The sequence below is a fragment of the Corvus hawaiiensis genome, chromosome 9 (genome assembly GCF_020740725.1).
Source record: "Corvus hawaiiensis isolate bCorHaw1 chromosome 9, bCorHaw1.pri.cur, whole genome shotgun sequence".
Lineage (NCBI taxonomy): Eukaryota > Metazoa > Chordata > Aves > Passeriformes > Corvidae > Corvus > Corvus hawaiiensis.
Window position 1 is genome coordinate 18,747,303 of NC_063221.1, and position 25,791 is coordinate 18,773,093.

At 43.4% G+C, this 25,791-nt stretch overlaps 3 protein-coding genes across 7 annotated transcripts in view; all 3 read left to right on the forward strand.

Annotated features, from left to right (window-relative positions):
* Window positions 1-5,782, forward strand: part of DDAH1 (dimethylarginine dimethylaminohydrolase 1) — a 97,089-nt gene extending 91,307 nt beyond the window's left edge. For all 4 annotated transcript variants that reach the window (XM_048312709.1, XM_048312710.1, XM_048312708.1 and 1 more), the window contains 2 exons: window positions 634-777; window positions 1,199-5,782. In XM_048312709.1, the coding sequence (XP_048168666.1) occupies window positions 634-777; window positions 1,199-1,315 (261 nt within the window). In that variant the 3' untranslated portion in view covers window positions 1,316-5,782. The remainder of the gene's footprint in view (window positions 1-633; window positions 778-1,198) is intronic.
* Window positions 5,783-9,847: 4,065 nt separating this feature from the next.
* On the forward strand, window positions 9,848-15,717 carry BCL10 (BCL10 immune signaling adaptor). Of its 2 annotated transcripts, XM_048313313.1 has the most exons (4): window positions 9,929-9,977; window positions 11,644-11,749; window positions 12,083-12,371; window positions 13,421-15,717. In XM_048313313.1, the coding sequence occupies exons 2-4, from the start codon at window positions 11,729-11,731 to the stop codon at window positions 13,783-13,785; spliced, it is 675 nt and encodes a 224-aa protein (XP_048169270.1). In that variant the 5' UTR covers window positions 9,929-9,977; window positions 11,644-11,728; the 3' UTR covers window positions 13,786-15,717. The 2 variants fall into 2 exon arrangements, with proteins under 2 accessions (XP_048169269.1, XP_048169270.1); XM_048313312.1 differs by lacking the exon at window positions 11,644-11,749 and having other exon boundaries at window positions 9,848-9,977.
* A 1,259-nt stretch (window positions 15,718-16,976) lies between these two features.
* On the forward strand, window positions 16,977-19,357 carry C9H1orf52 (chromosome 9 C1orf52 homolog). The gene is made up of 3 exons (XM_048313128.1): window positions 16,977-17,261; window positions 17,352-17,559; window positions 18,758-19,357. Exons 1-3 carry the CDS (start codon window positions 17,004-17,006, stop codon window positions 18,844-18,846), a joined length of 555 nt encoding a protein of 184 aa, XP_048169085.1. The 5' UTR covers window positions 16,977-17,003; the 3' UTR covers window positions 18,847-19,357.
* Window positions 19,358-25,791: the final 6,434 nt, after the last annotated feature.

The following is a 25,791-nucleotide window of genomic DNA, read 5'->3' on the forward strand; positions in this document are numbered from 1 at the left end:
GTGTATGAGCCTTATATTTATAACCCAAACCTCTGAAACCCAGCAGCTCTTCTGTTGCAAGGGGTTTATTGTGTTGTCCCCTTGGGAACGAGGATTAGCGCAGACGTGCCCGCTCGCTCCCCAGCACAGGTGCTTAGTGAAAGAGTAACTGCTTGCAAAGCAGAACGGAGGTCCTTGAAAAGAATTAAGATTGGGCTGATATCCAAGCTGGGAACCGTTCCTGTCCTGTTTGGTTTAGTTCATGCTCATTATATAAATATTGAACAATGGTTCCTTTTTTTGAAGGTGGTGAACACCTATAGTCTCAATCAGTGTCAGGAGCGGTTTTGCATACTCGGTGTGCAATCCTTGAGGAAAAGACCCCACAGAGGATGCTTACCAAGTGCCCTACTTAATCCTGCTGCTTGCAGGAACCATTGCACAAAGGTTTTTACTGCTCCTTTCAGATAGGTTTAGTAGATTCTTCCTTAAAGGGCAGACATAAAAGGAGATATCCTTACTTGCCACATAGCAAAATGGCCCTTGACTGCCTTGACAATCACAGTTAGCTATTTTGGAAGATTTTGTCCTCCCATTTGTTTGGGACTGCTGATGTGTTTGATGTAAATAGCTGCACTTCATGTCTCCTGGCAGACCATGCAACAGATGAGCGACCACCGCTACGACAAGCTGACAGTGCCTGACGATGCCGCAGCAAACTGCGTCTACTTAAACATTCCCAGCAAAGGGCACGTCCTGCTGCACCGAGCCCCCGAGGAGTACCCAGAGAGCGCGAAGGTGAGAGCCACGCTGGGGGTGCTCCGGCATCCCCACCTCGCTGGGAGGTTGCTGGGGATTGAAATCGGGTGCTTTTCAGAATGGGCTGTGGTCTCCCTTTGTGGAAATAGCAGATGGCAACAGCTGGGAGGCCTGGGCTCTGTTCTCAGCTCCACTATTGGTGAGACTTGGTCACTTGTACCTGTGGTGCCCTTTCCACATAACTGGATGTAGCAGCAGCTCCCTTGCTGCAGTATGATGTGTGTGAATCCCATAGCCAGAAGGCCACGTGCCCTGTAAATGTTCATGTTGATTAACAGTGATGGGATGGCTTGGCACCTGCTGACAAATCCATGTCTGTTCATTCTGTAAATACTTAGAGAAAAGGGAAAACGGAGGTGTAAAGTGTAATGATTTTCCCTTACATTTTCTTTCTTAACAGGTATTTGAAAAACTGAAGGACCACATGCTGATTCCAATAGCCAACACAGAACTGGAGAAAGTAGATGGGGCACTCACCTGTTGCTCTGTGCTTATTAACAAAGCTTCAGAATTATGAGTTTACAGAGTCCCTCCCTTGTAACTGGCAATAATGTTACACACAAGGTAGACGAATCTGTATCCACACTTTTATTGTTTTTATTGACAATCTACTGTACCACTGTGCTACTAACCCTTGTTTACAATTTTTTGCATTGTGAATTTTTATTATGTCCTTGCAGATGGTATTTAAGGTGGATGTAGGGTTTTTTGGGAGCACATAACTCTGAAGTAAGTTAGTCCCATGGGCTAGCAGAAGATAATTATAATGGCTAACCCTTAGCTTTAGTGATTTAACATATCTGTGTGAAAATTTTGTGAAACCCAGCTAATTCTCAGTATTTCAAGCACCTCTGTTGTCTTTGCACTGTTCCCTTCTGTCTTCTTTTCTCTTGCTTCCTTGTTCTACATGTCTTTTTCCTTCCTCAGTCTTCTACTTTCAGTAGTGCAAGGTATTGGGGGGACTGAAGAAAACTTGGTGGGCTCATGAGCCGGGTACCTTGTGTGGTAGGGAAGCTTTCCGTACACTAGCTGGAACAGTGGGCAGTGCTCACTGTCCTGGCCATATCACAGTGCTGCTGCTGGGCAGAGCTGTGGCTGGAGTCTGCTTCAGGCACCAGGTACCAACTTTGGAAAAGCTTCCTCTGATGGGAATGTTCAAGGGCAATGATTGCCTGGGAAACTTGCACGACAGAAGAGAGTAGTGCAGCCACACAAGTTGCCTCCTGCAAACTCAGGTCCCAGTTTCTTGCTAAGACCATGACTTTCAATGTGGTGAGAATGGGAGAGAAGTTTTTAAAAAGGCCAGATCCTAGGAAGCCTCTGGACCACAAAAATTAAAGGCAGAGATGCTTTTGAAAAAGTTTAACCTACAAAAGAAATCTAAAGTATGGGGGAGTTAAATCTCTTTGTTTACATCTTAAAATTTATTTGCTTCTCCTTTCTATTTTCTCTTCTTTTGGAGGCCACTTACTAGCAAAACTGAAAAGAAAAGGGTGATAGAAGGAGTTGAAGGACAGCTATTCCTGGATTATGCCCATGAATAAGGGAAGCTATTTTTTTCCTGGAAGATTGGCATTTTTACTTTATCTGCCCTTGGGACAGCTTTCCTTGGAACAATAACCATCTTATATTTTTTTAGTGGCATGAGTATTCACTGCGGTATTCAGTTAAGGCAAATACAATTTTTGTAGCAAATTCCACAACATGTTTACCCACTGAGTCACAGCTTTTTTTTTTTCACCACCACAAAGTGAAACACACACCATTGTATTCACATGCTTCTTGTTAAATCATTTGTAAACTAAAGATGGGAGAAATTCCCAAACAGAGGCAGTAGTGGGAACTCTCCAGAGACTGACAAATAGTCTGAACATGTTATCAGCTTCCTAGACATCTCCTCCACCTTTCCTGAACCACTTGTGGCATGTTGCTGAGGTACAGTAGGGAGTGAGGGGGATCGGGCAATGTGGTCTGCAGGAAAACAAACAGTATTAACCAAGTACACACCGGGATATCCTTGGGAAACCTGTGTGCTGGCTTTGTGTGCTAATAAGGGAGAAAACACAAGTACTCATACTCGTAGGTTCTCTCCAGCATATCTCACCCTGCATCTCAGTGGTAATGGGGGGAAAACCTCCTGGCAGCTACCAGGGTACCCCTTGTGCTTCGTGGGTGCACTGTAGGTTGTGATGACACGAGGTATCGTGGGGAAGAGAGCAGTGACGAGCAAATAAATGGTATGTGGAAAGAGCGTGTCCCAAAGGAAGCTCTTCAGCCAGCCAAACAGCAAGTGGGAGGGGGGGGTTTCTATTTATGACTCTGCCTATGACTCTACTAACCAAAGGGTTATCCCAATGTTTCCCCTTTGTCTCTTCCATTCCCATGCACCATCATTTAAACCTGAGCCAGGTGATCAGGCTCTAAGGATGTAAATGTTGCAGTGGGGAATAATTTTCTGCCTTCCCTTGGTGCTTTTTAAATATTTAATAAAGTGTCACGTATTTTAAGATAACTTGACATTAAACAGAGATTTTGTGCCAAAAAGTGGCCCTGCAGTATTGAGCTGTGAGCACCTAAAGGCAAGCTGTACTCTGTTAAAAACCTGTGCAGCCGTGGGAGCTGTCGTACAAAGCTGAAACAGTCCCCCCCCAGCCCAACTTGTCCACGTACCTCCTGGGGCCTGGCCCCTATCCGTGTCCTTCAGTCCCTCTTCCCTCCTCTTACTAGGGAGCCAGAGCATCCAGCTGCACTGGGAGTGTTAGGCTGTAGGATTTCTATTTTATTTATTGTTAAATATTTCTGTTGTATTTTTTTTTCTTCTTCTTCCACCCTCTCTCATCTTTCACCTGTCTCCTTCCTCAGACTCTCATTTCTAGTTTGCTCATCAAGGCATGATGAGCACTTTTCTCTTTTAATCCCAAGTGATTCTGCCTTCTGTTGCCTCAGTTCTTACTTGAGTCTTTTTCTTCACTTCTCCTTCTTCACTGTTCGTTCCAAAGTATCCCAAGCCATGATGGACTCTCCTAAACTTACTTCCTCCTTGAGCAGGTGCCAGGAGAGAAGAGAAACTGAAGGGGCTGCTTTGGGTCTGAGCAACTTATTTTGAGCTGTAAGGATGACAGTCAGCAGGAGCTGTAGATCCAGAGAGGAACGAGGGTGACCTCTTTTTAAGATTTCTCCAGAAAAAAACCGTTTCTGGTGACACTGTTGTTACCTTGTGTGCTTGAAAGCCGTAGAATGGGTGACAGTGAATTGCCCTGGCTCACTAGGGGAGGGGGAGGAGGAGTCGTGATTTCAGAGCTGAGAAGCAGCTATGTAGACAGAGAGGCTGGTTTTTCATCTCTTGCCATTGAGATTTCCTTGGCTTCAGGGCTGCATTGTGGTATACAGAAAGCAAGGGAGTGGCTGAGGGACCCAAATTCCTTCAGGTGTTGTATTCAAACTGTCCAACTTCAGGCACAGAATTTAGGTGCTCTAAAACCACACCTGCTTTCTCTCTGTTGGCCTCAGTAGGAATCGCAGCCTCTTAACATAGATGCTCTTGTTGAAAAGAGTTACCTAAGCTGGTTAGTGGGATCACCCTCACCTCACAGCTTCTAGTGCTAATCTTTATTCTGGCATTAGAGATAAAAACATTATGAGCACTTCAGTTTATGTATTTTCAGTATGGTACTAAGAACTAAAATCATGCCAAATGCTTCATGTTCTTGCTGTTTGCTGTTTGTTTTTTTTTTTTTTTCTGTTGCCCAAACAAAGAATTCAGTTGTGAGGACATTTCTGCAGTGACACGTGTGCATCTAATGCATGTCCTGTACATTTTGTCACCAGAACATTTCTCAGATGCCTGATACAAATCATCATTCTTGATTAATATAAATGATAAAATAAAATCCCAAACCAAAAAAGGAGATGAGACACTGAACACTGATAGTTGCCCACATAAAACTCTTGATAACAACTGTGAGGCTGTATGACAGAGCAGGCCAGTACAGAAATTCTTGTGGTAATAGCTCAGCCATGGGGCTTGAATTACTCATCAAAGGATTTTTCCTTTCAGCAGTCAGTTTAGCTCAGTTGAAATGAAAGAGCTACAATGTGCATTATAGATACTTCATGGATGTTATCTTTGCTAAGAGTTTAGGGAGATCTGTGATATGTGGGTTTCTTTCTTACACAGAATGTGAATACAGTGTCTCTCTCTGTAATGAAAATGTGAATGCATACTGTACCTTATGAGATAAACTTGAATTCTTCCATTTATGTATTTTTGTGTTTACCATGCTAATATTCAGTTTTAAATAGATGCCACTGTGTGAAGCTAAGCTCTGATTTTTTTGTGATTTTCATGTGATAGGAATAGAGCTCATATGTACCACTATGTCCAGTTTTGAAAACAAAAAGCCAGTACACAGAATGCTGTTTGTTCACAGCAAATTGGAAAAGATGGAAAAAAATGAGCTTTTGATTTTGTTCAGCTTCATATATGTTGTATCAATGAAGTCAGAGCCAAATTAATAGAAAACATCCACATGGAGCCATTTGAGGAAAATAATTTACTATTTAAGATTGTCTATTTTTGCTTTTATCAATAAGGAAGCTGAAAAGATAAGCCTGCTTAAAGAATGGTATTTGTTAAGTGATTGTGAACAAAGTATCAGTGGATCTCATGTATTTTCAGAGAAGTTTTAACTGGACGTGTGATGTAAATTGTATAGAGCTGTATGTGAATCGTGTTAGTCACTGTTTTACATTGTATTGTTCTGCAGTGCACAAATGTGACTACTGAACACAGAAGCGTTACATTCAGTAAACTTACAATCTTGTTGCAGTATGTAATTCCCCACTTTTTGTGCCAAAAACATCAATACGTTCCATAATCAGTTCTACTAGAGGTTTGCACTTTGATTTAATTTTTTTTGTGACTCTTGCAGTTTCAATACTATATATCCCCATCACGAAGGAATAAAGTGTCAGTTGTACCGTGCCCTGTGTAGTTTGTGCTTCTTGTTTTGGAACTGAAAGGATATGTATTTAATTCAGTACTGTTTCATGCTGTCTTTTTATTCCCAGGCTTATTGCATACCTAGAAGTAAAGCCGATTATAGACACTAGCACTAAAAAATCCTTAAGCCTGTTAGGAGAAATACTGACTCTTTAAAAACAAATAATAATTTTAGACTCTACATTTAAGAATAATGTATAGAGAGGAGCTACTGCCTGTGAGTGGTCGTGATTAATTGAATTACTGTCCAAGGTAACTGAACAGATGTTAGCATAGTACAGTATGTTTCTCTGTAGTGCCTGTATTTACTGTAACTTACAAAAGGTGAAACTACAAAGGTTTAGTGGCATTCCCATTATGGTTCAATTATTCACATAGCTCTTGTGTCTTTTCTCCCCACAATCTCAGGAGAGGTGATTGCACTCCAGACATTGCTTTGAGGTACCATGACAGATAATTGCATGTCTTATGTTTAAATACTTCCTGTTGTGTGCTACAAATAGCACACATGGGGCTACTCTCTGCTTGTACTCTTGGGCTCTAATGCCAGTAGGTTCCAATATTAGGATCCAGAAGCTGGGGAGACCATGCAGTTACTCCAGGCTTCATGAACGTGTGTATAGGGGCTTGTGGGCCGTCAGTGCCATCTCCTGGCAATCCAGAAGTCAATTGTTCAAGGCCTCAATATTGTTCTTTCAGCTTTTTAAGAAACCCAAGATAATTTAACAGAGTAGGAATTAATGAACTGTAGCAAAATAATTACATCACTTTCAAACCGTACTTTGCTAGTATAATAGGACTTTAAACAAATCATAATCTATTATTCTCCTTGCCTGAGAAGTAGAGACAAAGGATCTAACTACAGCCTTTATATTGATTTTACAAGACTGGTTAAAAGTGATTTTTATAAAAGTGATTTTTTTAAAGTGATTCTTTTTATGCAAATATATTTAAACCAGTGCTGTGCCTAATGTGAATACATTTAGTGTGATGCAGTTAATATTTTAAATTATTTCATTTACGTGTGTACCCATGTCTACAGGAGAGAGTTGGTACCAATTTACTTGACTTTGGTTCTAAATGGCAATGATTAAAAATTATGAAATATCGACAAGCCACACCTGCTTGCCACATTAAGAAGTTTCTCATAGAATATCAAACCTGAAAAAAGCAAAATCATAGTAATTTAACAAGGAGTGTTCTTTGCAAAACTTAGCTGTAGGATATTACTTCACCAAGTAGAGACTTCTACACTTGAATGTACAGATTCAGTCCCCACTCTAAGTACATGCTGCTTAAAGAACATCAGTCACTGTCTCCTGCTTCATGAAGGCCAGACATGCTGATGCTCTTAACAGCTTAACCCCCAAAAAGTTATGATTGCTGTGGTTTAGTACCTGAAAACATTCCACTGGTCGCTGCAGATATCTATTGAGTTTGGGTGGGGCCCTCGATCTGTAACTAAACCAAACTCCTTCCCTTCTTTGTCCCTGGCAGCTTTCCTCCTCCTCCTCCCTAAGGAATTGTGATGTAGAGTCCCACAGCTCTCACAGGGCCTGGGCTGTCCTGCCAGCTCCAGAAGGGGGTTGTCCTGAGTACCCAGACCCCTGAGCAAGGATCAGGAGCAGAATGGAGATGCTGCCTGGAGAGGGTTGATCAGTGAGGGCAGAAGGGGAAGAAAACCTGGAGCCAGTCACAGCTCTGAAAAGCTGAGCGACCTCTGAGAAACTGTGACAGTGTTGCAACATTTTCTTCACAGGGAGTTTTGTAAAAACCTCTAGGTTGCAAACTGTTTTCAAAATCCATTTTGGAAATTTACTTTAGAAATTTATACTAGATGGACATACTCATAAAACAACACCATGTCCAAAATCTTCCCAGCTGCTTTGAAAGAAATGATCCCTAACTCACTCTACATTGAGGCTCTCTTCTGAGTATTGAGTGGCTGTTACTCTCCTGAAATGAGTTTCATGCAGAGAATAGCTTTCTTCCTGCTGCCTGGACCATTAAATCCTGGTAGGGTGTTTTGGCATTAAGTATGCTAAAATATATTCTATTCTTGGATTCTCTAACCACATGCTCTCTTCCTGACTGCTGAAGTTAAATCATTCCAGTTTGTCTCCTACACGGCTCAGGAATCAGCAGCCTAACCGTCCAGACATCACATGGCTTTGAACTGCACCTCTTGCTGAGCAAGGTTATTAACAAATACTCTAAATCCAGAATGCATGATAGATGTTTTTATCAGCAGGATTGTATGGAGCCAGCAAAGTCCACGATATAATTCACCTTGAAGAGGAAGAGCTGCGAGGCATGTGATTTAATAAACAAGGGTGGGAGTCAGGGGCTGGGAAGATGCCTGGCTCTGTTTTAGAAGTGCCACAATCAGTTCTCAGGAAGTATCAGAGAACCTGAAAGCTTTCTATGTATTTTGGGTGCATAACACAGATTAGGGAGGATCAGTGTAGGCACTTGAACTTGGAAAAAAAATGGTCTGCCCTGCAGGAAAATGGGAGATAAATAGTTTACTTTATATTTTGGGTATTTAATGCAGAGATGTACAGCTTTGAGAAATTCAAATGCACTACTGCAAAGAAAGGTTTTTGGGGTGTGAGTAACACACAGGAGGCCGTGGGTTGTGAGCAGAGGTGTGCTGCCAAATGACCAGGGGTCAGGGCTGCGTGCCGAGGGTGAGTCTGAGAGTTTTCACTGGGCAGAGGTGACCTTCACAGCAGTGGCAGGGAACGGAGCTGGCTGGGCGTTTCCTGGTGACCAGTTTGGGGATTGGCCCTGATTTTAACACCCAGCTCTACAGAAATCAGCCCCGTCACCAGGTCCCTAGTCCCTTAGTTTTCAAATGTTCTGGGCAGGACCTTCATGTTTATTTTAAAGGGACTGCTAGCACTGTAAAATAGATATTGTCACAATTAATATTTCAAGTACGATTGCATTAACAAAGCATGTCAATCAGAAACTTCGCAAAACTGTAAAACTACCATAAAACTGACAGTTTTTCCTTATTGACAGTAAACCTCGGTGTTGATCACTTCTACTTTATGTTCATGTTTATCTACTGGAAACGAAAATTTTAGGAGTGCATAAATAGCCCGAGTTCCCTTTTTGACAGCTGCAAGAATACCGATTAATGAAGTTCCAGCTGCTGCCCGTTCCCAGGGGAGGCGGCTCCCTCTGCTGCTGCTGCCGTGGAGCACAACCCTGTGCAGCGGGGGGGCTCGGACACCGTCAGTCCCCAAAACCCGCGGTCGAGCCGCGCCTCCCGGCAGCACCCATCACCCTAAAGCCGCTCTCACGAGCGCCGGCACCCGGACGAGCCGCGGCGTGCGCGCCGGCAGCTGCGGGCCGCGACACCGCTCCGCACACTCAAGACCCTTTAGCGGAAGGGCTGCTGCCCCACGTCCCCGGGAGGCCGGAGAGGGGCAGCTTCAGCCCGTGTCCCGGCGGCACAGCGCTCCCGTGACGAGGGAGCTTCGCCCGGCCCGGCCCGTGCGGCCAGAGGAGCCTCGCCCGGCGCGGCCCGGCCCGTGCGGCCAGAGGAGCCGGGACTGGCCGGGCCTGCGCCCGCTCCGGGCCCGCCTCCGCCGCGCTCGCGCCACTGGGCGGGGCAGGGCGGGGCGGAGCGCCGGCCCCGAGCGCCCATTGGCGGAGGCGGGGCAGGGCGGAGCGTAGCGCACACCCCGAGCGCCCATTGGCGGAGGCGGAGAGGGGCGGAGCGTAGCGCACACCCCGAGCGCCCATTGGCGGAGGCGGAGAGGGGCGGAGCGTAGCGCACACCCCGAGCGCCCATTGGCGGAGGCGGAGAGGGGCGGAGCGTAGCGCACACCCCGAGCGCCCATTGGCGGAGGCGGAGAGGGGCGGAGCGTAGCGCACACCCCGAGCGCCCATTGGCGGGACGGGGCGGGGCGGGGCCGAGCTGGGGCGGGGCCGAGCTGGGGCGGGGCCGCGCCTTGTCCCAGCTGGGGGCGGGGCGGGGCGCCGGCCCTGAGCGCCCATTGGCGGAGGCGGGCGGGGGCGGAGCCCGGCCGGAAGCGCCGCCCGTGCGGGTTTCCCCAGCGGCGCCGCCGAGGTTTCCGCCATGGAGGGCCCGGGGTCGTGGTCCAGTTCGGGGGTCGCGGGGCGGCCGCTGACGGAGGACGAGATGGCGGAGGTGAAGAAGGATGTAAGTGGAGGGCGGGGCCGAGGGCTCGAGTGCCTGGGCCGGGCGCGGAGCGGCGAGTGAGGCCCGTGCGCGGGCGGGGGAGCGGAAGCGCTGCGGGAGCGGGCGGGGGGACGCGGCGCGGGGGCGGCCGGAGGGACGGGAGCGGCTCGGCGGCGCGTCCGGGAACGCGGCGGGGAATTTCGGGCACGGCTGTGCCCTCCGGGGTCCCCCGGTGTGAGGCTGATCGTGCCTCGCAGACGCTGATCCCGGCCGTGCTTTGCGGTGCGGTCAGCCGCCCGCCCCTGTGCGGGCCTGTGCTTCAGGGGCAGAGCTGCGAGGGTTCGGCTCTCCCGGTGTCTCGGCGCCGCGGAGAGGCGCAGGAGGCAGCAGGCAGGATGAGTAAAATGGTACCCAAAGCTTGGCTGAAAATGCATGTGCTGCTCCTGGTGCCAGTAAAATTCTTCCTTAGCGTGGATGTCTTCATTAAGTATGCTTAGATATTTTTAATTGAGGCTTATTGTTCTATATTTTCCTGGTTTTTCCTCCATACTTATTCACTGATGTCTGGAACCTGAGGCAAGACCTCATCCTGATTCATTCTGGATTAATTTATCTCATTGTGAGACTGGGAAGCAAGCAATGTGCTAACCAACCTCAACAAGTGATTGCTTAATTTAAAAAAAAGTAAAATCACAGTTTATCATTTATTTATTGCCTGTCCATGGTTCTGTTTGTAATTTACAGTGTCCTATGTTTGACTCGTTGGGGTTTATTTATGTTCCTTTAAAGTACAGTAAAGACTCCTTGGAGTTTGGTTTTTGTTTCTTTCTAGCTTTATGCCTAAGTGATTTTCTTTAAATGCTTTGTCATAGGTCTACGAGACATGTTTTTCAAGTTAGTACTCACTTCCATGGAACCACTGGGTAATACTGCAATAGCTGGCTTTGGGTAGTTTCACCACAAAAGGATAAAAACTACTTGAGTCAGACTATATATATATATATATATATATATATAAAACATGATAAGTATGTTAGTCTGGCTTAGTGACTGAACCCACAGCTGCATCTCACAGAAGTGCATGATTGTCACTTCAGCCCTTAATCTTAGACGTTCTCCCATAGTACTTGGAGGACACGATGGAAACTTTAGGTAGAAACAGATAACATTCATTTTATCATCAAAATGCAGTCCAATTAATCTGACTTCAGAGATTCTGCACTCAGATTTTAAGTGTTGTGGCTTCACAATCCAATGTGCTGGTTCAGTGTAAATTCACTTGGCTCTCTCAGAGCTGTTCAGGTAACTTTGATGGGATCTCTGCAAGCCAGGGTGCTGTGTTAGCAGAAGCACTGTGTGTGTTAGGGGACAGCTCGCCTCAGGAAGCTAAAACTGGCAAGGACATCTTGGTCTGGGTAAGCTTGTCTTGAGGAGGAGTCTTGCAGCTGAGAGCTGAGAAGGAGGAGGTGAGCCATACAAAATCATTCATATAACAGAAGTAGGGTTGCAGAAGACAAAAAGCAGCCACTAATGTTGTTGAGAGTATGTATATTTATGGATGAAAGTGCATGTATTTTGGATGTCAGTAATCTGTTGAACTTGTCAGTAGTGGTGTTTATTTGCAAACCTTTTGAACTCTGAGTATATTCATGCTTTTGCTCTGAGACTGCTTTTGCTCAATGTACAGAAAGCATCAATAACTGCAGTATTTTGGAGTTGTGCCTCAAGGATACAAACAATGTGGAAATGTGGCAATCAGATGATCAGTGAAAATGAGTGTGTCTGTAGACAAAGTGAGTAGGTGCTGTTTGGTATCATTTCATTTTTACTTGACGGTTTTGAAATGTGCTAACCTCAGACTTTATGTAATCACATTTTCTATGAGTAGTCACCTTATTTCTTAACAAGCCTTGGAATTCCTGAGTTCAGTCAAAGAGCTAATGAAACAGATAATTAGGTATCAGTTTTTAAAAAAATATTTCTTACACTGAGAAAAATCTCAACTAAGTAACACAGTGGCAGCCTTAAAAATTCTTTTGCTAACCCGTATCAAATCATATAGGTTCCAACTCAGACTTCTAAATAATTTGAAATGTTGGCTAATACTAGTTCATTTTGTTTTTCAGGCTTTAGAAAGGATGCGTCCTTACCTGTGTGATAAAATCATAGCCGAGAGACACTTTGATTACCTACGTTCAAAGAAAATACTCACTAGGGAGGACACAGAAGAAATTTCTGCTCGATCTTCCAGTAGGAAAAAAACTGGGAAGTTATTGGACTACTTAGCAGAAAACCCAAAGGGACTAGATACTTTGATTGAATCTATCAGACGAGAAAGAACACAAAACTTCCTGTTACAAAAGATAACTGATGTAGTGTTGAAAGTCAAAAATGAAAAGCTTGAAGCTCTTAAAGGTAACAAATTTTTAATAATGTTGTGTAAGACATAGGTTTTATTTTGAGGGTCTGCAAAATTAAGTCCAAAACTAAAGTCTTCCTCTGGTATTTGGAACAACATGTTTGGAAATATCACCAGTTTAGGTTTAAAATCCTAGTGCATGTATCCTGGCTATACCTTTTTATTATCTGAACATATCCATCATAAATAACAAACTGCAAAAAAAACCCTATTGTGTTGCTATGATGGATAAATCTGTCTTCACCTTTCAGTTTTGCTTTTCAAAAATGGGTGGTTATCTTCCATCTTGCATTTCTCTTGAAGCTATTTGCTGCAGTGGCAGGATGCTCTGGTTTTGTTAGACTTTGTGCCTCAGCAGAAGATATGCTATCAAATGCAACTTGAGGAGAGCTCCCCTGTATGCCTTCAATGCCACAGCTTAAAATCAGGCACTATAAATACATGTGTGTGTTGTTTCATACAGGTTTAGAGGTTTTGTTGACACCCAAAGCTTGAAGTGACTATGTGTACTCATATTTTATGGCAGAGGAAAAAAAGTATAGGCTTTCTACACCAAAAGCATTACTTCCCCTTCCACACCCATCAAAAGGCAAATAAAGAAGGAAGAAATATGTTTTAACCCTAGAGATGGAGGGCCTGAAGTTTTCTCTGGCTTCAGGTAGAATAGCCTTCAAATGCTGTCCACTTTGGAGCAGAACCATCAGGTGAAGCTCTTAAAAGTTTGAAGAACACAGTGAGACAAGTCTAAAAAAAGTTGGGCCGAAGAGCTAAAGTGACTTTCTAAAATGAACCTTAAGTTAGGGTGCATCTTTGTCAAGTACTATCTGATAGTGAGTACAGAGAAACTGTTCCCATCAAACTAAATAACCTGCATGTTTGCTCTTTAATTTGTCAGGAATACTGGATGTCACAGGTGAGATGAAGAGTTAGTCTGTTAAAAATACGGACAATTGATCTTTGACAGTCTTACTGATACTAAATCAGAGCACAGTTTTAAGACGTTCCCATACTGTAATTAAATCCAGTATCTGTTTTTTCATCTTAGGTCTAAGCTGCAGCACCTGTATGACCTCACTGTATGGAGGAACAAATAATCTCTCTAGATCATTTTCTGATGAATCAAATTTTTTGGATAAAACAAAAGACAAAGAATCTTCCCAGATACATCACCCAGAAGAAGATTATAGCACCGCTGCATTTGTGTCTGCTGTCTCTCTTCATTCAATGAATTTACCAATTGCAGAGATGGGAAATTCACAGAGCAGTGTTTTGTCAGCCACCCTCCCAGGGCCTGGAGACCCTGGTGCACCCCCACTGCCCCCAGAGCTCCAAGACCAGCAAGAGCCATGTACCAGTTCAAGTGACAATTGCTTTTTGCCTTTAAGATCACGTTCTGTTCAACCACAGTGAACATAGTGACTTTTGTCTGTTTATATGAATGGTACTGAAACTTAGTGTGATGTCTCATAAAGGCTAAAAAATGTTTTCAAGCTGTTAGAAAAATTGGAGGAAATAATCTATGCAATTTCTGTTTTAATTTTGTAATTGTGTGATGCTGGAGCTGCCTGACTTTGTTTGTTTGTTTTGTTCTTTAAGGAGCTTTTTTCAAAATATTGTGGTGTTATACCAGCAAATGTTTGTTTTTTTAAACCAGTGTGTATAAGGTTTCACATTTAGTTGCAGATACTTTAGCTGGAATTATAGAACAAATGGGTTTTTCTTTCTACAGAAACAAACAAATGAGCTTTTCTTAATGTTTCTGTGATGGGTGAACTGGGAAAGATGGTTAGGAAAAATATTGAGTATGGAAAAAAAACATGAACTAAAAGCTTAAGCTTACTTACCAAAAAGCTTAAACTCATTTACCAAGTTAAATGTTTCTCACTAGGATAAACTGTGCTCTCCATGTATGTGTGTGCTGCTCCATTTGCAAAAAAAACCTCACAAATCTGGCCAAATCCATGCTTGTTTGCAAGGAGTCTCTTCCTTGTGGTAACTTTGTCCTGCTGGTAAATCGAAAGAGATCAGTATTGCAAATATACTTCTGCAGGTCTTGGCATATTATTCTTATATATTAGTTAAAGATTCCTGATTTGAGATGCACTTTAAATATAGATTATCATTAGTACTGGAAAAGGAATGTAAACTGCTCTAACAGCATCATGAGGGCTGTAAGAAAACATTATTGTAGGATGTTATTAAGGAACAAAGCTTGTATGTTTTGTCCCACTAGGGAAGTGGAGGAGAAGTTGTGTGACAAGAAAGTATCTTTACCTGAAGGACTCTTGGAAATGTGGCACTTCAGATACCTCCTCTTCAAAGCAGACAGACAGGTTTACATTTCAAATTTTTCAGAGTCAAATGCATTTTAAACTGTTTCAACATGGGAAGGTTCTCATTTCTTGACACCATGTAACATACTGTATTCCTCTCATACTCGAGTTGTAGCCTACCTTTTGTGCAGGTGCCTATAATCCTTTCAAAATGACCTGGTGGACTCTTGCTTGGACACGTGTACAGTTGTGTTCTGCAGTACTACACTTTAAAGCGATAGGATGTTTTCGGTGTATTTGAAAGGTTTGTATTTAAAGCCCTAAATTATTTTGGCTCTCATACTGTGTATAGCCATGTAATGTCGTTCCAATTCACACCCAGGTAATTACTAAACTGTTCTCCTTTTGTGGAGACAGGCCATCTGCAGGACCTCAGTATAGTCTCTATAAATTGTTTTTCATTATTATTCTGGCTTTGGAAATAGATTAAAATAAAATGCAATGTTCAACTACACTCCATCCTGAGTATATGAACATCTTACATGTGAGAAGGATGTGTTCATAAAAATCCTTGTTTTTCTTGTCTACATCTACAATCATAGACTTTCCAGATGGTGAAAATGCTTTTCAGTGAAACTGCTTGGATTAGATGGCACTGTAGAAATTAAGTGCCTAAATATGCAAGTAAAACTTTGCTCTATAACACGAAATTAAGCATAGGATGAACTCCCTCTCTTCCATTAACTTGAATTGTAGTTGCACATACTCGGGACATCTAAAAAGTGATTTATCTAAATGCCCTCTGTAGCCACTTAAAGAGCTGTGCTTAGGCTTGAGTCCCTTCCTGGGTTCTTGTAAAGAGAAGAGAGTGAGCAGGGTTGGCCTTGACAGAGAAGATGCATCAGCTCAGGGTGGAGGCTGCCTTGCTGCTCCCCATCCTGCAGGGACCGCTCCCAGCAGAGCCTATGAACCTAAGACCTTGAATGAATGTATTACCAAATGTTTATAATGTGCATTTTTAAAACATATTTTTTAGCACAACTTTTGGAATAAATTCTTTTGTATAATTGCCTGTTTTCCTGTCTGCCTCTCTCATTTTTAAGATGTACAGGTTGCAAGAGCAGCTCATGCCGTTAACTTGATGTGTGGTTTTGGTTTTGTGTGTGCAGGAGGCTTTTGCTCTCCTTGTCTTTTTAGAGAGGTTTGTCTTTGGTGGAAAGACTGACTTAATGTGAAACGCCTGTGCCCGTAGGACTACACTCAAGAGCAGTCTGTAAAGAAAACATGCATGTGAAAGCAAGAGCTCTGCTGCTTAAGTAGTTTCTGCAGTTCGTGACTACAACCTGATTCTTGCTTTTTTTTTTCAAATGACTAGTTCGACTTCCTACGGATGTGAGAAGAGTTGCTTCCAGCCACGCATATCTTGACTTCATTCTTAAATTAAGATTTTTATTTTTATTGATAGCAGGGGAGAAACAAAAACTTTGTTGAGAAGCATGACTCAAAAAAGGATTTGCAAATGCTGCAGGGAGTGTGGTGTCTCACTTCAGTGGTTGTTTTCATTGTACTTTGTGTATAGGGCTTATTTCAAAATAATGATCGTGGTATAGATTATGAGAGATCAGCTGGATATGGTTTAGTATCTTTACAGTGAAGGAACTGAACGTATTATAACCAAAACCCCTTCCTCAGACCTTATCCTGCTTCTGGTAGTATAAGTAATCTGAACATAGAATCATAGAATATGCTGAGTTGGAAAGGACCCATGAAGACCCTTGAGTCCAATTCCCAGCCCTGCACAGGACACCCCAAGAGTCACACCATGTGCCTGAGAGCATTTGTCAAAACACTTCTTGAACCTGTCAGGCTGTGCTCACTGCCCTGGGGAGCTGTTCCAGGGCCCAACCACCCTCTGGGTGAAGCAGCTTCTCCTGATGTGCGGCCTAAACCTCCCGACTCAGCTTCATCCCCTTTGAACAGCACCAGTATTTTAGCCGATGCAGTAATGTATGTATGAGTCAGTCACAAGGAAGGTCTAGTACAAACTTTTTTCAACAAACTTGAAAAATCTGTTTTGGATAGGTGATGGTCAGCGCTGTGCCTGCCCTAGGTTAGCCGGTGATCAGACATTAAGGAAAACCTCCACTTAAGCCTGCAGCTGTGAAAAGGGAGAAATGAAGGTTGGCTCGGTTTCGTGTCTGATTTTCGGTGTCTGGTCACTCGAAGGCAAGCAGCCCGGCTACGCCGTGAGCCCTGCCCGCCCCGGCAGCAGCCGCGGGCTCGCCCGGGGCGCGGCGGGCCGGAACCCTCGGCGCGGGCCCGGTTTCCGCGGGCGGTGCTAGGCGGTGCCCCGCCATGGCGGCGGAGGGGGAGGACCCGCTGGGCTATTTCGCGGCCTACGGCAGCTCCAGCTCCGACTCGGAGCCCGAGGAGCCCCAGCCCGACGAGCGCCCGGCGGCGGCCGGCGCGGCCTCGGGAGGCAGCCCGGGGCGGCCGCGGCTGCCGCCGCCCGACGAGCTCTTCCGTCGGGTGTCGCAGCCGCCCGCCTTCCTCTACAACCCTCTCAACAAGGAGATCGACTGGGAGAGCCGCGTCCTGCGGGCGCCCGAGGAGGTGCGTGGGGCGCGGGGTGAACCGAGGCGGCGCTGGGGCCGCCCCGGGCCCCCCGGCCCGGTGTGACGGGTGCTCTGCTCTCTCCCGCAGCCTCCCAGGGAGTTCAAGGTGTGGAGGAGCAACGCCGTGCCCCCGCCGGAGACCTACAGCCCGCCCGAGAAGCCGCCGGCGGCGGCCCCTGCCCTCGACATGGCCATAAAGTGGTCCAACATCTACGAGGACAATGGCGACGACGCGCCCCGCCAGGCCGGCAAAGCCAAGTTCCTGCCGGACGAGGAGCAGGAGCCCCTGGAGTCGGGTGAGGCCCTGGCGTGAGGCGGCTGCGCTTTGCTCAGGCTGTGTGTGCTTCCAGAGCCGAGCTGGGCGGGTCCCCTGAGTGCTCTGTGGCCGGAGCTCTCCCTGGGCTCCGAGGAAGCTCTGCAGGCTTCTCCTGCATCCACTGCTGCCCAAGGGCAGAGCGGTTTGGCTGCAGGGATGGGTGGACTGTAGTGCCGGTGTTTTGGCTTTCCTGGAACCAACACAGACCCTCGAGCAGTCTCTCTGCTCCTCTGCCCCACTGCCATTTGCAGGGAAGGATTAGAGTCTGTAGCACCGTAGTTCTGTGAAACCAACAGGTTCAGTCGTGGTGCTGCTAAAACAGAAGGTAGTATGAGCTTCAGGTGCTGTGTTGACCTTAGTTGCAGATGTAGGTCAGATTATTTTTATAACGTTTGCAAAACTTGGGGCCCAAGAGAGGAATTAAATAGGATGTCCGTGGGACAGATTACTGAAGAAAATATTTACTGTCCTCTTCACTTTAAATGATGGTACAAGCTGTAATGGTAATTTAGGAAGTAAAGAAATATTTGACGGGTAGGAGAATTTTTTTTTTTTTTTTAATTGCTGGAGAAAGAGAATAGCCGGCAACAGTCAAGAGAACAAAACCAGAAGAAGAAATTCTGGGCTTTCAGAACACCCAATAATGGTTTTGTTAACCAGTAAAATCGTCTACAAACCTTTTGCAAAGAAAGGATTTTTTTGTTGTCTTGTGCCTTTTTTGGTTCTGCGTATTCTTTCCCAGTAGCAATTTTTGTCTTGCTCCATGTGTTCTATATGTTTCCCTGTCCATGCATTTCTCTTAGTCAGCCTTCATCTGAAGTAGGAAGATAAAAAGTTGATTGACCTTGACATTGTTTCCTGCTTCAAAAATGTAATTTTCTAGCTTTTTCTATTAGCTAATCAAATAATATATTTTTTTAGAACAGGTACTGTACAGTAGCATAAAGCCTCTTCTTAGTTATCTGCAGTGGTTTGTGGTAGTAATAAGAAGTAACCATTCCTGTTTTGTCCACATATTGTCTGCATTCCAAAAATGAAGATGTTGTCAGTTAATACTACAGTGTCTTTTTTTCAGGCATCTCAGATGTGGTTAAGTCAATTGTTCTGAGACAGGATGGTGTTTAAGGCAAAAAAAACTGTCTTTGCTGACTTTGATTAACTCTCTCTTTTATTTAAAGATGGTGAAAAAGATGATGAACCAGCTTCTGCTAAGAAACGTAAAGTAGAGTCTGGAGAGCAGGCAAAGAAGAAGAAGAAGAAGGTATAAGCAAGGTGTTTTGGATTTAAACATTGTTACAGTGGGGATACTGCAACACACAAAACATAACGAGAATTTCAAGGAACTTGGATTCCTCTGCTGGAATGGGAAACAGATACGTGTTTACTGCATTTCTCTCTCGTATTGGGTAGGGAATTTTATTTCTGTTGTATGCTTGCCTTTTGGAAAGCACAAAATTAAATGGACAGTGTTGTGGTAGAACTTGTTTACTGAACAAAATTTAAACCTGTTTATTTAAAACAAGGATTTAGAAGAGAGATCCATTGCCATGGATACTTGTGCTCATGCAGGTTACAGGGCTTCACAGTATTTTGTTTATCAAGAAGCCTGGTAACATGAGTTTTTCTGGACTGACTTTTCCATTGTGTCAAAACCTTTTATAAAAGAGTATATACTAAAGATTTTTTAGGTACTGGTCTGTGATATGTTCACATAACGTTGTTTTTAAATGTATGTATAGACTGCAAACAGTCACTGGAATAAAACTACATTTGAAAACGTCTGGGTATAAATATTACATTGCATGCTTGGTGAATAGGAGCAATGAATTCTGTATTATATGCCATTCACTGATCTGTGGCTTAACAGATTTCTCAGGGCTTTTTTGTTTGAATAAATACACAACTACAAACTGAAAAAAAATGGATCTAAAAATGGAGTTTAATATTTTATGATTATTTTGATGTTATGGGATTTTCATCAGTGAAACACGGGACTAACTGATGGAGGGAGAATTGAAGCATGTAATGTATTCTCGAAACAGAAAATAGAATCAAGATATTTATGTGGGCAAAAATTATGACAAAGCTGTGATAGTCTCTGCTGCCAAATTGTATTTATTTCAGTACAAACAGTTGGTAGTCTTCTCGAAGTGCTAGTCAGTATATGCTGCATTTGTGGTATGCTGCTGAATAGGTTTTTTTTGTATGTGACAAGGTACCAGCTGCTACTGGATTGGAGAAAGGGTTGCTGTATATTTTCAGATAAAGATTCTGTGCCTTAGAAAGTCTGCAGTGATATTAGGGCTTACTAATAGAAGTTTATGTACTTAAATTTTAATGTAAAAATTGGTGTTTTCTATTTTCCTTCTGTCTTGGACTAGCTTTACTTTGGCAGAACAGATTCTGTATGCATATGTGCTAATATGATGTTAATATTTTTTAAGTGATTTTAAGAGGGTTTTTTTTAACCTTCATATATAGAAAAGTGTACTAATTTTTAGTGAATATATGAGGTTATTAATAAGTTGTGCAGTTCTAGCCTTGGCAGTGTGATAATGCTTTCTCTAGATCCTTGTCTACCTGCAGACTCTGCAGCTGCTCCTTGCCAGTTTCACAGGCTGTGGGGCCAAATCTGTGATATATTCCACCCATTCCATGCCGTTAGTCTGGAAACAGTTCAAAAAATGGTACTTGACACAGCTGAGGGTTCCCTGTGCCCACCTTTCCTAGCACAAACGCAGATACCAGACAGTGTCCTAGCAAGGTCTAGGATGAGGGACACTGTCATGGCAAAGCTTATGGAGTGGCAGCTCTCTGTAGGGTTTCTCAAAATACTCCATCTGCATTTTTGATTCTTATAGTAGTTCTGTTTGCTAGTGAAGTGCTCCTTGAAGAGTGTTACAGCTGAAGGTTAATGTCACCAGCTCTGGAATTCGGATGCATTCCCATGACTGCTGTGACCAAGGAGGCTTTTGTCTGTGTATTTTTTGCTCTGCTGTTCTACAGGGCAGTTCAGGAAGTTACCGTGCCAGTTGCTTCTTTTGTTTTCAGACCATATGATATATGTAGTATCCAGTTGTCTTGAAGTTAACACTATCTGATACTCAATTTCCAAGGAAAAAACCAGCATGTCTAGCCTGGGAGAAGAACAATTAATTGTATTGTTAGCAGGTTGAGGGAATCTTCATTATAAGCAGCTTCCCTGTTCAGGAGAAATGGTATAAACAACTCTTTGTCTTTTTCTGAAGTAAGGCATCTGAAACAAGTCTGTGAGAGCCTGTGTGAAGCTGAGTTATCTGAGGAAGCTGATTCTGTAGCTGGAAGTTTTTTGGTAAAGATGCTTTAGTCCATCCTCTTCAGGAAAAGATGATGAGAGAAGTGGTACAGTGCTGCAGCTTCTGAAGCAACTCAAAAGACTTCAAGAAACAGACTTAAGAGGTTTTCTTCAGGTTTGGACAGCTAATAATGAAAATTTGTCTATGCATCAGGATCTGTGAAACATAGAGTGAACACCAACTAAACTTAAACTGATAGCTCAGATGTTCAAAAAATCTCTGACTATAGAACAGTTTATCCTGGATTGTCTTTCAAAAGAAGACAGTGACAGTGAACATACACCCCTGCTGACAAATGGGGAAGATTGCCTTTGAAAATTAGTCCTCTATTAACTCATCATTCTACTGTTTTTATGATGAATCAAATCCGATTACAGTCATTATGTATAACGGGAAAAAAAGTAGTGAAAAATGCATACAGGTTTGATTTGAGGAAATCCTCTTAAAAATTTGTCAAAATCAGAAAAACAGTGTCTGGAAGGCAATTAATTTGCAATGAACACATTGTGTTGCTTCCAATGCTGGCACAAGAGCAGCTGCAGTACTTGGCTTACCGAGAAAGGCAGGATGATCTGGAAAAGAAGAATTCACATCAGTATAGAAGTACAGCTGTTGAGGATAATGGCAGGCAGCACTTCTTCGCAGAAGTGCTGACAGGGAGGTTGTGGGAAGGCATCCCTCTGTTACTTTGCTGTTCCTATTCTTGATGCAGACTACTGCTCTTGAAACACTGATTCATTTACAAATAGTTTGCGATAAGCTTAGTGCTGCCAATATGAAAGTGAATCCAGAGAAATGTGGTGTGTTCCATAAAGAGTAATTTACTGTGAACCTGGAATCAGCACAGGAAGAGGCATTTTTATCACTGGAGAAAAGAGAAGCTGTGCAGTGCTGGCCACTCCAGTGACAGGAAGCTCCTTTGCCTGCTTGCTAATCTTAGAGAATCATGGCAGAATCAGGACAAAAAGATGCAATGCTTTCAGTCACCAGCATAATACAATTTGGATTTTCTTTGCAGGCTTGAAAGGTTCTTGTTCCTGTTTATGTGTTAGCTTGCTGATTTTATCCAGGCCCCTTTGGCCATTGGTCACAGAGGTTTGTACTTCTGCTTTGGGTGTGGATTGGATGTGAGAACAGTGCAGGACTGTTTTAAAAACATGGAAGATAATTACAGCTGAACTGTGTGTTCTTGTAGGATAAATGGTTGTACCAGTTGAAAGGGACCCCTGGCAATGGCTACAGCTGTGCAGCATTTCCGTTTTGAGAAATGTTGTTTAAGGATACCCACAATGCTTTGTTAGACTGGAAAAGTCAGTAAGGTTGTTTTCCCAATAGCTGGACAAATCCCAGGACCCTCAGTCATGGGCACAAGCATGGTGGTATCAGTGCCCTGCAGAGGTGACCTTGCTGATGGGCCAATTGCTCTTGCAGCAGCTGAGTGGGAATGGCTGTCCAGGCATGCTCGGGAGGGGATGCACTCCTCTGTAATTCACAGGAGGGAAAATGTTACAGAGGAAAAGAATTCTCAGAAATACTAGCATAAGATGTGTAGAAAACCCTTGAGCAAATGGAGGCACCTTGCTAAGAAATCTGATTCCATTACTGCCAAAGGCATTTTCTGGCTGCACTGACTGAGGTGAAGCTTAATAAATAATGCAGCAAGAGGCAGTGGTTAGCTGGGCAGGCTGTGCCTGTCTCAGAATGTCAAGACTGAAGCAAAAGCAGCATTTCTGTGCAACAAAATATTGGCAGAATATAGAAAACTGCTGAAAAGAAATATTGTGGTTTTATTGCACAGGAGGCTTCCTGTGAGACATGGGAATCTCAGGGAATAGTTCTGTTGTGAGACAAACATGTTGGTAGCAGTGGAGTGCTTTGTAACAGTCTGAAAGTCATATAATTAGGAACCAAGAAATAGCAGGAATAATGGAGTGGTAGAGATTGCAGTGAGCTAGTTCTTTATGCTGAGAGTATCACAGACCAAAAGGAGCAATATCATCTTCAGAGGAGTCCACAGAATTTGTGTCACTGTCAGAAATATGCAAAGATTGGTTGGGGCTGGAAGGCAGAGTCACACCAGAGACTGGAATGGGTTTGTGCTGCTGGTTCCTTTGAACTGTTTTCTTCAGGGCACTTCTGACAAAAGCAGGAATTTTCAGGGAAGCCAGTGCTTGTGGAGCTGGATTGATGGAAGAATGCAATGAATTCAATGAATGGAGATAAGCGTTTTTAGGCCTTATCAAATAATTTTATCTGGGTCCTTCATTTAGAAGACGAAGTGGTCTTCATCTTTAGAATGCTTTAGTCTTGGTAGCTTCAGAAGACAAAGATGTATTTGCTTTGCTGTAACTGTGAGCAGCAACACAAGAACTCTGTATTTGCTTGTCTTCTAACAAAGTAAACTTGTTCTTTGGAGCAAACCCTGATTTCCCATCCCTTCCCATAACTTCTCCCACCATATGTTTCTTGCTGTGGATGGACTGATACGGAAACAAATACAGCATTAATACAGGGTAACCCCAGGAAAGTGTAACGAGGAGTTAAACCTAAACCACAGAACTTCTCAGGGGAGGATTAACACGCTCTCCTCAAACCAACCCACCAAACAACCAACCAACCTTGCCAGCAGCAGGCTCACAGCAAAAGTCATTGGGGAGCCTTTCTGTTGGAAGCAGAACACAGTCCAGTTTTGTTAAAAAACGAACCTCTCTGACACAGGCTGGTAAGGGATGTTTTGAGGAACCAGGGCAGGGAATACGAGAGACTAATTTCACTTCCCTTGCAGAAAGGATCACTATTACTTAATGAAGACCTAAAGGAGGAGTTGGGTTTTTTTTTTTTAAAAAAGAAAAAGTTTCTCTATTAGGTGTCTGGCTGAGAAATGTGTCGCTTTCCATTGTAATCCCTTCCTTAGGACTGATAAAGTTGTATTTTGTGAGACTAAGATCTTATACATTGTCTGAAATGTTTCAGTGAGTTGTATTGTTTAACGTAGTTACAAGGTTGGCAATGGCAAGGACTAGTTTAAAACATACTGGTTTAATAGTTAAGAATTCTGGGGTTTGTACAAGATCTAAGGTTTGCTTACCATTAGTGACTTGTTCTCACAGGAACCTTTGTGCGTGGCTCTTGGGTCCTTGTAAGGAAGCTGTATCTGACAATAGTAATGAAATACTGCTTCCACTTTGAAAACTTATTCTTTTTTAAGTATCTATATAAAGCCTGTTTGCAGGTTTTCCAGCTGTGCTGCTCCAGCAGAGAGCGCTTTTGTTACCGCTGGCACAGAGCCTGTTGAATCATCTGCAGCTCAGCTCCAAACTACAGAGCTCAATTCCCCTCTAGCTTTCTTTGTAATGCTTAAGTGTCTCTTGAAACAGTACACATCTATTTTGTTTACTTTCTTGATATCTTGTTCTAGACAAAGGCATTTTAAACAGCTTTTGCACTGTAAATTTCACATGATTTTTGAATGCTATGTGGGGAGAGTTACTGTAATCGTTTCTCTTTAAAACAATAATTCATCCATTGATGGATCATGATGAAAAAATTATTTGGCACCCAATTTTAGTCAAATGTGTTTGTCTTCAACAAAGCAGTGAAAATCAATATGAAAATAGTGAATGGTTAAATGTCATGCTAAACACCTATTTCAGACAAACTAATTACAGAGTTTCCAAGTTTCTAACTTAGAAAAGCCCAAAAAGGGGTTTGTGATCTTATGCTTGAAAAAGGTGTAGTTGGTTTAAATTTAAGAATACTGAAGAAAAACTCCTTATTTCTGTAAAATAAGAAAGTGAGGAAGAATTGGCTTTGAAAAGTTGCATTTTTCTTATTATACCGTGGACTTCTAACCTTCTTTCATAGAAGGTTACAAAAATAAGGCTGGAATGTGCCTTCCCAAGGTGACCCAGCCCATTGGCTGCCCCAGGCCAGCCAGGCCCACGCCATTCCTGTCAGACTTCTTGGCTTTAAAACAGTGCTGGAAGGGGAGGCAGTGATGCAACCAGCCCCACCAGCCCTTCTGCCTGTGCTGGCAGCTTGGTGCTTTAGTGAATCAGTAGAAATCAGCAAAAGCATGCAGTTAAACAAGAGAGTTTAACTTTCTTCATTTTGGGGAAGCATATAACCCTCTCTAGCAGCTCCATGGTCCATAGTTTTGCGTTCACACAGAGCAAGGACTCCTGTGTAAGCACAGGTGTATGTGGCTCAGGATGACATATTCAGGGTTATGAAATGGGATTTACCTTAGCATTTGCCTTGGTTCTTTGGTTGTAGCATAGCCAAGGGAGAAAAAAAACCCCATGTAATGTAATTTTTAAAAAATTAACTAATTCTAGACTAAATGACAGGAAAAGACATAATTTCTGAAGCCAGTTTGTCTGGTCACAGAACCTGCTACTGTGCACTGCATCCAAGTTTCGTTGCAACAGACTTATGCTGAGGATTGTGCTGCTGCTGTACTGGGGTAACTCTGGACAGCATTTAACAGTCAGGCCCTGCAGTTCACTCAGAAGTTAAATTAGTCCTTAAAACCAACTTTTTTTTCTCAAGGCTATTCAAAAGGAATGAAAAGAAACTACCATTATACTCAAGGGAAGCACTGGGGGTCCTAGAGATGGAATCAACCCACTGTATGTGTTTAGGCTTTTAATTAAAAGACCTCATTTAATTTTTCACAGGATTTTGGCAACATACGAAGCTGAAAGATAATGGTCTTATTCACTGTGAAAATACCTAATGTGATTTGCTTATAGTGCAGATGTTTCCAGGGCTGGATATGCCCCATGGTAGGTGGAAACTTCACTTGATGCCTGCTTTGGCTGCAGCAGGACAGTAATGCTGGGGGTGACACAGCTGTCTTCATGGATTGCTCTGAA